Below are 12,883 nucleotides of genomic sequence, written 5' to 3' on the forward strand. Positions count from 1 at the left end.
AGGACTCTACGGAGAATGTTCAGGAAGAACCTTTGATAGGAGCCTTGTATCTCCGAGTCAAGGTTAAGACAATGGCACTCACGCCCTAGCTTTTTCTTACTAGGCCATGTGGGGACACTTTGCTCAAGGTAATGCATCACCTTGGGGTTTCACTGCTTCCTTTGCCTGTCATCTGACTTCCTCTCTAGGAACGCCTCTATGCCCTGTGTGTCAGACTATTTTGCTTTCTGTGTTTCTGAAGTGTTGACTTCTGGGGTCCCAATATCCATGGAAATGTTGCCTTATTCAGGGCTTGTCAACTCTAAGGTAGAGTAGGCGACCTTCAAGCTCATCTTTCACAGCAACTTCATAAAACCAGAGTGTTCACGTCAGTCTCTTCTGTGGGTCCCACACTGAGATCACTGCCCCTCTGCTACAGACGCTCAGGGACAGAGCTCAGCATTCAAACTACACTGTCCTGTCCTCAGTTGACCTTGCCTTGCCACTCCTTCCCATGGAGATCACAAGGCCTATGTGGGCACTCCCACTTGCCCTGACTGGTATCTGTGTGGTGCCTATGGTGAGTCAATCCCCATCTTTTGGGGTCTGTGATGAATAAGCTATCCTCATAGTTTAATGTTATTTTTAGTTAAGCTTATTAAGAATAAAAAGACATTGTTTTCCTTGAGGTCATTAATGGTCTTTTTAGCTTGTTTTGTTTCCTATGCATTTATTATCTCCTCTCAATATGCTTAAACACATAATATATTCATTCAGTTTTGTGTTCTTAAAAAGGTGCACAAAATGTATTTAACATTTTTCATGTTTTCACATCTGGTACTTTATCTCCTAGAAAAGTTTACCTAAAAATAATAAATTCTGGGAATAGAGAAAAAAAGGAATAAAAAGAGAGGAAATGAAAATAAAATCAAAGATGAAAAAGAACACATTATAACTGACATCCCAGAAACACAAAGGCATATTATAAAAAAATAACAAACTGTGTTGCTGACAAATTGCAAAGCTTATAGGACAGGGATGAATTTCTTAATACATATGATCTAGCAACATTGAACCACAAGCACACAGGAAACTTTAATAACCAAAAACAAGAAAAAAAGACCAAACAAGCAGTAAAACATCCCCAGACAAAGAAAAATGAAACTAACCATCCAAACAAAGCATTAGGAAAAAACCTCAACCCAGGACCAGATAGATTCAGTGCTGAATCATACCAAACTTGTAAAGAACAAACATAAGTTCTTCTTAGAGTAATCACAAAATGGAGAGAGAGGAAACTTCACTCATCTCGTCAAGCCAAATTAGACAGCACAAACTAACAACGAAGGTCAATATCCCTGATAAAAACACATATAAACACCTAAACACTCTCAACATAATAGCAAGTCAGATCCAAATGCACCTCAATAGCTCATATAGCACAATCAAGAAACATTTATCTCAAGAATATAAGAATGGTTTAACATACGCAAGCCAACAAGCCACTACATCAACAGAAGGCAGGAAGAAAACCAGGTGACTGACCATCCCAATAAACGTTAGCTTCTAGGTCTCTTCATGATGATGAACATCAACAAATTAAATATAGAAGGAACATGTTTGGGGTCAACAGGCAAGACTCTTGCAGGCAGGCTGCTTCGACAACCCCCCCATCAAACTCTGTAATCTACAAGTCCCACTGTGTGCCTGCCCCCCAACTCCACCATGGCCTCATTGCCTCGCTGAGACACAGACAGCGACCATACCTATTGGTTCATGAGGCACAGACACTGCCTGCACAGACTGGAGGAAGAGATGGCTAGAGGCCAGTGAGAGAATACACTCAACAACCTAAAGAGCAATATGGCACCACTAGAACCTAGTGGTTCTACAATAGCAAGACCTGAACATCCCAACGCAGAAGAAGCAGATGAAAACAACCATAAAACTAACTTTATGAAGATTATACAGACATGTAAAAGGGAAATGAAAAATTCCCTTAAAGAAATCAAGGGAAAGACAAACAAAAAATTGGAAGACATCAATAAATCCTGTAAAGAAAGCCAAAGAAATCAAGAAAAAGTGATCGAACAGGTGAAGGAAACAATTCAAAACTTGAGAGCTGAAATAGAGGCAATAAAGAAAACACAAACTTCTGGGTGTTGGTGGCCCACATGTTTAATCCCAGCACTCATGAGGCAGAAGCAGGCGGATCTCTGTGAGTTTGAGGCCAGCCTGGTCTACAGAGCTAGTTCCAGGACAGCCTCCAAAACAATACAGAGAAACCTTGTCTTGAAAAACAAAAAAACAAAAAACAAAACAAAACAAAACAAAAAACAAAAAAAAGAAAGAAAAGAAAACACAAACTGAGGGAATTCTGTAAATGGAAAATCTGGAAATCTGGGTAAACGAATAGGAACTACAGATGCAAGCATAACCAACAGAGTGCAAGAGATGGAAGAGAGAATCCCTGGTGTTGAAGATACAATAGAGGACATAGATTCATTGGTCGAAGAAAACATTAAAGTCAATGAAGTCATAACATAAACTGTCCAGGAAATCTAGGACACCAAGAAAAGACCAAACATAAGAATAATAGGAATAGAAGGAGAGGAATACAACTCAAAGGCACAGAAAATATATTTAACGAAATCATGGAAGAAAACTTTCCTAACCTAAAGAAGGACATGTCTATGAAAGTACAAGAAACTTATAGGACTCCAAATATATTGGCCCCTCAAAAAGTTCCCTCTCCACACAATAACCAAAACACAGAATATAAAAATAAAGAAAGAATATTAAGAGTTGCAAAGGAAAAAGACGAAGTAATATATAAAGACAGAACAATCAGAATCACACCCTACTTCTCAATGGAGACTCTGAAAGTCAGAAGGTCCTGGACAGATATTATGCAGACACTAAGAGACCACAGAGGCCAATCCAGACTACTATACCCAGCAAAACTTTCAATCACCATAGATGGAGAAAACAAGATATTCCATGACAAAACCAGATTTAAACAATGCCTAGCCACAAATCCAGTCCTACAAAAAGCACTAGAAGGAAAACTCCAACCCAAGGAATAGCTGCACCCATGAAAACACAGGCAATATATAATCCCACACCAGTAAATCCTAAAGAAGGGAAACAAACACACACTGCTACTAAAACTAACAGGAATTAACAATTACTGGTCATTATTATCGCTTAATATCAATGGACTTAATTTGCCTATAAAAAGACACAGTCTAACAGAATGGATTAAAAAAAAAACAGGATCCCTCCTTCTGCTGCATACAAGAAGCCCACCTCAACTTCAAACACAGGTATTACCTCAGAGTCAGGGTTTGGGAAATGAAGCAAGCTGGTGTAGCTGTCCTAATATTTAACAATTATACTTTAAACTAAAGGTAATCAAAAGAGATGAAGAAAGACATTTCATGTTCATCACAGGAAAAATCCATCAAGATGAAATCTCAATTCTGAACATTTATGCCCCAAATACAAGGGCACCCACATTTGTAAAAGAAACATTACTACAGTGTAAATCACACATCAAACCTGAAACATCAATAGTAGGAGACTCCAACACCCCACTATCACAAATGAACAGGTCTGCCAGATGGAAAATTAACAGAGAAATAAGGAAACTAATAGATATTATGACTCAAATAGGCTTAACTGATATGTATAGACTATTCCTCTCAAAGACAAAAGAATATACCTTCTTTTCTGCACCTCATGGAACTGTCTCTAAAATTGACCACATACTTGGCCAAAAAGGAAATTTCAACAGATACAAAAAACTGGAATAAACTACTGTATCTTATTGGAACACCATGGCCTTAAGTTAGAGTTCAACAACAACATAAACTACAGACAGCCTACAAACTCCTGGAAACTGAACAACTCTCAACTGAACCACCTCTGTGTCAAGGAAGAACTAAAGAAAAAAATGAAAGACTTCCTAGAATTCAATGAAAAAGAATCCATAACATACCCAAACTTAACAGACACAATGAATGCAATGCTAAGAGGAAAGTTCATAACACTAAGTACCTACATAAAAATTTGGAGAAATCTCACACAAGTGACTTAACAGCACACCTTATGTTCTAGAAAAAACAGAAGGAAATTCACCCAGGAGGAGTAGGCAGCTGGAAATAATCAAACTCAGGGCTGAAATCAATAAAATTAAAATAAAGAGAACAATACAAAGAATCAATGAAACAAAAAGTTAGTTCTTTGAGAAAATCAACAAGATAGATAAACTCTTGTCAAAACTAACCAAAGGCAAAAAGAGAATATCCAAATTAACCAAATCAAAAATGAAAAGGCAGACATAACAATAGACACTGAGGAAATTCAGAGAATCATCGGGTCATACTTCAAAAGCCTGCACTCCACAAAATTTGGAAATCTAAAAAAAATGGACAATTTTCTGGATAGGTACAACATACCAAAATTAAACTAAGACAAGATAAACAATTTAAATAGACTTATAACTCCTAAGGAAATAGAAACAGTCATTAAAAGTCTCCCAACAACAACAACAACAAAACCCAGATCAGATGGCTTCAGCATAGAATTCTATCAGAATTTCAAAGAAGAGCTTAATAACAACACTCCTCAAATTGTTGTGCCCAATAGAAACAGAAAGAACATTGTCAAGCTCCATTTATGAGGCTGCAGTAACCCTGATACCCAAACCATACAAAGATGCAACAAAGAAAGCAGGCTAATGACCAGTAAAATACTGACAAACTGAATACAAGAACACATAAAAAATCATCCTATATGACCAAGAAGGCTTCATCCCTAAGATGCAGGGTTGGTTCAACATATGGAAATCTGTCAATTAATCCATCATATAAGCAAACTGAAAGAAAAAAAATCCACATGATCATCTCATTAGATGCTGAGAAAACCTTACACAAAATCCACCACCCCTTCATGATGATAGTCTTGGAGAGATCATGATACAAGGAAGATGCCTAAACATAATAAAAGCAATTTACAGTAGGCCAACTGCCAACATCAAATTAAATGGAGAGAAACTTAAAGCAATTTGACTAAGTTCTTTCTTGTCCCATTTATCATTTGTATATAGGAGGGCTACTGTTTTTGTTTTTTGTTTTTAGTTAGTCTTGCATCCTTCCCCATTACCCAAAGTGTTTATCAGTTGTAGGAGTTCCTGGGTAGAATTTTTGGGGTCACTTATGTATATGTCATATAATCTGTACATAGTGACAGTTTGACTTCTTCCTTTCCATCCCCTTGTTCTCTTTTTGTTGTCCTATTGCTATAGATAGAACTTCGAGTACTATATTGAATAGATATGGAGAGAGTGGACAGCTTTGTTTTGTTCCTATTCTTCTAGTGGAGAGGGTGCCTAAACTGGCCTTCCCCTATAACCACAGTCGAATACCCCAACTGTGATTATAGAGCCTTCATCAGTGTTTGATGGAACCAGATGCAGAGATCCACAACCAAGCAACAGGACAAGCGCTGGGAATCTGGGCTAAGAGAAGGAAGAGGGAATGAGCAAGGGAGGTCAAGATCGTTAAGGGGAAATCTACAGAAACAGCTGAATCAAGATCGTGGGAAGTCGTGAATTATAGACTGACATCTGGGGAACCTGTATGGAACTGAACTAGGCCCTCTGCATGTGCGAGATAGTTGTGTAGCTTGGTCTATCTGAGGAGCCCCTGGCAGTAAGACCAAGATCTATTCCTGGTGCATGAGCTAGCTTGTTGGAGCCCATTCCCTGTAATGGGATACCAGGCTCAGTCTTAATGCAGTGGGGAGGGGCTTGGTCCTGTTTCAACTTAATGTGCCAGGCTTTATTGACTTCCCATGGGAGAAGATGGAAGATGGGGGATAGGATGGGGGAAGCGATGGAATGTAAAATGAAGTTTAAACAAAAATAAAAAAGAAGGAACATGCTGGAATGTAGTCAAGACTATATATGACAAAGACATAGCTGACATCACATGGGTGGGGGAAATGTTGAAAATGTTTCTTTGAGGTCTACAATAAAGGAAGGGAATCTATTGCAAGTGTTATTATTTGGTATAGTATATAGTACTGAAGGTCTCAGGACAATTATATCAGAGAAAGGCATGAAAGGTGTAAAATAAACTAGGAAAAGTAAAGTTGTCCCTGTCTCCATGTAGAAAAAGCTCAAGACTTCACCAAAATCCCATGAAAACTGATAAATTAATTCAGTAAAACTGCAGAATACAGAGCCAGCATGCAAAAATCACTAGTACTGTTATAAATCGATATAAAGCCAAGAACATGATTGCATTCATAGCATTTACAAGAAAATATGTAGAGATAAATTTAATGAAGGCAATGAGTATCTTATGTAATGAAAATTGTAAAAAGTCAGTGGAGGAATTTGAAGATTTCACTCTCCTTCTCTCCCTGCCAACGTATAAGTATAGACTTACACACAAGTGGAATGACTTCCCATGTTAATGGGTTAGAACGGTTGATATTATTAACACATATATATGACCCCAAAATACACAACTGATAGATTTAATGTAGCCATCCACAGAATACTCATATATTAGTCATTAAAATAGAAAAAATTACTAAATTACAGAAGTTACTGGATAATAAAGGTAGTCATTGTGTGAATGAGGATGCTAGAAATACATATCTCCTACAGAACTACAGTAATCAAATCAGTATAGCAAGCTCATAAAATTATATATAAATCAATGGGAGAGAATAGAAAAATGAAAAATACAGACTGGTAGCCTACTGATTTTTGACACAGGGGCAAATAGCATATGCCAGAGAAATGACAAAGTCAACAACCGGTGGGTACCAGGGAAACTGGATAGCCCTAATAGAAGAATGAAGCTAGACCTTAGTCTTTCACCCTGTATAAAATAAACTCAAAATGGATCAGAGACCTAAGTGTGAGGTTTGAAACTCTGAGTCTAGAAGAAGCTCTTCTTAAACTAGAAGAAAACACAAGGATAACTTCAGGTGTCAGAGTGAGAGATGGCTTTTATATGACTCACCGACACTGGAAATAAGAGCAATAACTGCAAATAAGATTATGTGAAACTAAGAAGTTTCAGAACAACAAAGGAAGCAATCAACAGAGTGGAAAAGCAACCCACTCACTATCGGTAGGCTCTCCATCTGTGAGGGTTAATATTGACGTTCGACTTGATGAAATCTGGGATCAACCAAGAGACACATCTGTGGGCCGACCCATGCGGGCGTTTTTAGGAAGGCTTACCTGAGCTGAGGAAACAATCTGTGAATCTTAGCTACACATTCTGAACAAGCCAAAGATGGGCATGGAAAGTTGTCCTTTTATTCACCCGCAAATCTCTAGTTTTGGGTGAAAAAAAAAAAAAAGCAAGGAAAGAAACAAGAAGAAAAAAAATGCTGCCCCTGGGCATGAACTGCTGGTTCTTTCAGACCATGTCCTTACAAAGCGCTGTGGACACATTTCCTTTAATTTTTCTTTAATTCCCAATGCTGGTTGTGAAATGAAGTCTGGGTTTGTGAGGCCCAGAGCCTAGAAAGTTTAGTGCCCCCAGCATGAGGGACAGCCCTGTGAGGACACCTTTGAATGCATCCAGATATCAATTCGGTTAGGTCCAGGGACAAATGCCGCCTGAGGAGATGTGTGTATTTCATAAGTCTTCCCACAAGTGATATGGCGAGACAGTTAGAGGACGACGGGGAAGGGAAGAAGGACATTGTTCAGAGGTAAAAATGGATGGAGAACGGCGTGTGTGGATTAGGTATTTGGGGGTGGGGTCCGGGAGTCCTGGTGAAAGCCATAATTTCCTTCCAGGGTCCTCAAACCTCCCCACCCTACAGCCTTACTATTTAGACCATGGCCGTCCATATGGACAGTGGGAGGAGATAGATCTTTGTTCCCTGCAGGCACCATGCTTAACAAGACCCAGCCAAGGCCACCACTAGCCACTGAGGGAAGGAAGGAAGTTGACGGAGGACATAAGACCCTTGGGGCTTTGTAGCTGGGGTTCTTTGTTGTTGTAACAGCGCTAGCTGACCTGAAACTAGCTCTGTAGACCAGGCTGGGATGGAATTCACATACATCAGCCAGTCTCTGCCTCCTGAGTGCTGGGATTAAAGGTGTGCGCCACCACTGCCTGGTGTAAGTAGGGTTCTATGACAGTTGTCCTCTCTTTTACAGCTGTGTCCTGTAGCACCAGGGGAACTTAAAGGCTGCCTTCCACTGAATCTCATCTCTTCACTGCACCGTGCCAGGCTATTTGGTTTTTGCATGCTACCGTGAAGGGACACAAAGTGTCGACATTTGCCAACTATGTTTTGGTAAGACAACAGCCGTACCTGCCACTGCTTGCTTGACTAGCTCTCCCAATTGGCACCTAGCTACAGGCCAAAGGAGTAAGGAGACCCAGGGGAGAAGGGGGAGGGGTGGATTTGGCCTTTGCCCTCGAGGCTTGGAGAGGCTGACTGAGAAATGATGGATCACAATAGTGAGTGATCAACACGTGTACACAGAGAGAAGCCATTGGGGCAGCGAAGTCCAAACGCTGGTGTCTAACTCCAGGTCTGTGGAAGCTCTAGGCCAGAGAAGCATCTGCAGATTGCAAGGCCCAGCAGGACAAAGACTGGTTCCAGAACCACAGGATTTAAAAAGAAGTCCAAGAGTGAAGGAGAGAAGAGAGAGGCAGAGGGTGCTTGCAGATTATAAGGTGCCGACAATGGAACTGGCAGAGGTCAGAGGTCTGCCGTGTGGCTCCCAACTCAGGAACCACTGGAGAGAAGTCAGCCCTTGGTAGGACCTGAGGAACCACTTGGTGTCTGACAGCACAGCAGGGTTCCTGCCTTTCAGTGCCTGCCCACGGTGTAGATGCTTTACCTAAGCAGGAGCCTGTATCTTTCAGTGTGCATCTTTTTTTTTAATGTGTGCATACACGACTGTGAGTGCTTTCATATATGTGTGTACTCGCATGTGTGTGCACGTGCAGGAAGATGTCAGAATCTGGTGTCAGGTGTCTTCTTCAATTACTCTCCACGTTATATATCGGGGAGAAGTTACCCACTGAACCCAGAACTTGTTCTTTTTGACTAGTCTGGCTAGCCTGCTGACTTTGGGGATCCCTGGTCTCTGTTGTCTAGATGCTGGGGTTACTAGCAGTCCACCAGGCTCACTTGGCATTACGTGGGTGCTGGGGATCTGAACGCTGGCCCTCAGATTTCAGTGGCATGTGCTTCACAGTCCTCCCAGCCCTGTCGCCTGGACTGTTCAGAGACAGACCGTGGAATCATCACAGCTGCAGTGATACAGTCTGTGGGGAGGGAAGGGGTACGCTGTGGGGACTGGACGGCAGAGTCAAGCATGTGTAATAGCAGGGACAGGGCTGTGGGGGTTGATGAGCCGGTGAGGGTGACCTGCAGGGCAGAGAGCTCAGGACTGGAGTGGGGTGAAATGCCAGTTACAGCACTGCTTTGTGTTCAGGGAACACTGCAGTAGAGATTTCCAAAGCACAAAGAGAAAAAAAAAAAGACCAGATTTTTGCTTGTACAAGAGCGACAGAACCAGAGTGAGCCCCGATTTTACTCACTGTGTTCCTTTAGATAAGCAGAGGGAACATTTTACATTTAGATATCATTAAGGTTTGCCAACTACAAGCAAAATTTAAGCCTTTTTCTACTGCTATAAAAATAATACTTTATCTAACTACCAATTTGTCTCTTTGAATAAATCTGTCTATACAAGCAATTCGGTTAGCATCTCCTTTCAAAACAGAACCAGTGAGCCTTGGACGATGTACCGCGAGGAATTGGCGCTGCTGGAAGCCTCTGCCACCTGACTCCCTGAAAGATTCACAGTTGTTCATCTGTTTTGTTAATTGGCCACTTGATGACTCAGCCAGTGTTTAGCACCATTACTCAGTATCTAGGAGGCTGTCTTGTGGCCAGGCCAAGCTTTGGCTCTTATAGGATAGGGATTTGAGATTTGTGAATTGGATTCATACTGTACATCTTTGAGGAGACCTGAAGTACTGAACTTGTGCTAATGGTGCCACTGGCTGGCAGGGGCTGCAGAGGCTTCCTCAGGAGTGGCGGTGTCTTCGGAGGCTAATGCCTCCCCTCTCATTTTGATGAGAGAGCCATCTGGAGATAGAGAGGGCAATTACATAAAATGCAGAACCGCACAGAGCTCTGGATGCTGCCAGAGCTGTCTGTAGTATGTGTTTGCCTTTGGTGAATCCATCTCACCCTCACCGTTGAGGACTGGCACCCTCATCACAGACAAACTTCCTGTCAGCACCACATGCCACACACACCACATGCACCACAGCGGCTTGGGAATGCCACTGCCACATGGGACGAGGGATCTCATGCAAATGGCCGACCTATGAGCACAAGCATCTATGTGTTCAGGATATTTGTGTTGCTTGGCTAAGTCCCTGGCACCAGGGGATGGGTTGTCACACAGGAGTGGTGTTTCACCGGTCACCCCAAGGTCACCCACAACCACTTCCTGCCAATGACACTGTGGCTCTGTCCACACAAGTCAACGTGAGGAGTCAGCCCGATGTGCCTCAGTGAGGGAGTGGCCAGGGGAAGGGATGCACACAACACGAGATGCTGTTCGGCCACCAGGGAGAGAGAAGCCCCTGTCATTCACAACAGGGGCACACCTGAAACACATTCCACTTAGTGAAACAAACTAGACTCAGAAGGACAAATCCACACAGCCTCCCTTAAGAGTGGGGAGCATAGAAGCAGAGTGTAAAGGGTGGGTATCGGGGCTGGGTCGGGGGCTGGGAGTATTCATACAAGAGTGTTTGATTTCAGTTATATCAGAAGAGTTCATCCAAGAGATCTACTGTACAGCATGATGACTACAGCTGGCCTTGCAGTATATACTTAGGAATTACAAGACAATCAAGGAGAGCAGGGGAGCGAACATGATCAAAATATTATGCACATGTAGGAAAAGGTCACAAGACACACCATTATGTATAATTAATATATGCTAATATAAACTTTCAAAGTTACGGTGGGTTCAGCCAGACATGGTGGAACACACTTATAATCCCAACCAGACTGAGGCAGGAGGATTGCTGAGAGTTCAAAGGCTGACAAAAGTTTACATACTGCGTTAAAGGCCAGCCTGTGTTACAATGTGAGATTCATTCTGTAAAAACAACCAAAAAATTTAGCAGGGTAATTATTGGTTACAATAACTTCTAATTCCAAAGAACTAGGGGTAAAAAAAGCTGTACAGCTCCCATAAAAGTGACAGACACTGAGGACCACCAGGCTTGCAGCCCGTGTATCAGCAGCTGCACTGCACATATAAGGTGTGATCATGTTATGTCTCAGAAGAATTCTCAAAGGGACAATCACTTCTGCCTTCTGTCTCCGGGGTTCATGTGGACTTGGAGAGTTCTAGCTACAGCACAGAAGCATATAAACCAAGCACATTGGCTTGCTTTGGAATCCTAAGAGGCACACAGTCCTTTAGACCTCACTTGGCACACTACGCATCGATACAATACCCTTTTGTCAACTCCGAATGGCAGCAACGGCTAAAACCTTCTGCATAAAGACACAGTCACCTGAGCCTTACCTGGAGGTAGTGGCATGGCCGCAGGGAAGGCTTGATCTCTGGGTGGACCAGGGGCTTGTCCAAGTTCAGGGAGCTCTTGCGGTAGGCCTCCTTGGCCTGGCTCACCGTGAGGGTGGACCAAGAGCTACGTTTCATGTACCTGGTGTCCGGCGTCAGGGCCAAGCCTTCACAGGCTGAGCACTTAACGTCACTGTTGCTTTTGGAAGTCTTTAGAGAGAGGTCCCCAAAGGGGCTCTGCAACGCCTCAGGGTAGCAGTGAGAGATGTGGTCCATGTGGTGGCGGTTGGCCACACTGGGTGTCCGGTATGTGCTGTCACTGTCCAGGTTATCGTCCGAGCTCCACCAGCTGCTCATACCAGACTTGTGCTTGCTCTCTGGCTTTCGCTCCTTGCTTTTACTCCTTTTGCTGTGTTTGGAATGGTGGCTGTGGTGGTGGTCATCCACCCGACTGTCGCTCTTGGTCCCATTGATGTTGCTCTTGGATGATCCCTCCAAAGAATGAGACTTGGTAAAAAGTTTCTGGACAGAGTGAACCAGATGCCGGATTCTGCCTGGACTCTCATTTCTCTGTTCTGTGGCAGCTGAGGCCCTCTGGTACTGCAGCGTATGGAAACCATCCCGGTGCAGGGGTAGTTGTTTTTCAAACTGGTCCAAGAGGTTAGCGGGGATGCGATTTACCTTTGTGTTTGTGTGGGACATGGCGCAATCATCCCTCGTGTCGTAGTGTGAACTGTAGTGCATTCTGGGGAAGGTGCTACTGGACACATGGTCGCCCAACATCACAGGCATCATCATGCACTCTGAGTGGACGGAGCTCCTGGGCGAGCAACGGTGGTGGTCCATTGGGCAGCTCTCAGCCGGGCTGAGAAGATAAGGTTGCCGCACATCTGGCCCATGGTGCATGTGATCGTGGGGGTGCTCGCAGTCATCCGGGGGTGACAGGCCACAGGTATGACCCCCACATAGCTGAGGCTGGTTCCGGCTTCCAGTTAAACCTTTCATGTTCCTGGGTGCGGGTGAGTACCTCTCCTCATTGAAGTGCTGCGTTGGAGACCATGAGTACTGTTGGTCTGTCAACAAAACAGAAATTGGTTTTAGAGCACTGGGGTGTGACAGAGATACAGGAGTCATTTTCCTAGTAGCCAGCCCCTGAATTGAGTGAACAGTTACATATTTAGATTATGGCGGCTCCTCAGAATGTGGGAATGCTAAGAAGCAGAAACTTTGGTTTCCTACATGAGCATCCACAGAAATAGGTACCTAACAGGCAGATGCACCGAGGCCCTCAAC

The 12,883-nt window shown here is 43.0% G+C and overlaps 1 protein-coding gene across 4 annotated transcripts in view; it reads right to left on the minus strand.

The window, feature by feature from the left end:
• Dlgap2 (DLG associated protein 2) overlaps positions 1-12,883 on the minus strand; it is a 684,399-nt gene that overhangs the window by 97,764 nt on the left and 573,752 nt on the right. For all 4 annotated transcript variants that reach the window (XM_040733553.1, XM_040733551.1, XM_021234406.2 and 1 more), the window contains one exon: positions 11,594-12,663. In XM_040733553.1, the coding sequence (XP_040589487.1) occupies positions 11,594-12,663 (1,070 nt within the window). The remainder of the gene's footprint in view (positions 1-11,593; positions 12,664-12,883) is intronic.

The sequence above is a fragment of the Mesocricetus auratus genome, unplaced genomic scaffold (genome assembly GCF_017639785.1).
Source record: "Mesocricetus auratus isolate SY011 unplaced genomic scaffold, BCM_Maur_2.0 Super-Scaffold_100031, whole genome shotgun sequence".
Classification (NCBI taxonomy): Eukaryota; Metazoa; Chordata; class Mammalia; order Rodentia; family Cricetidae; genus Mesocricetus; species Mesocricetus auratus.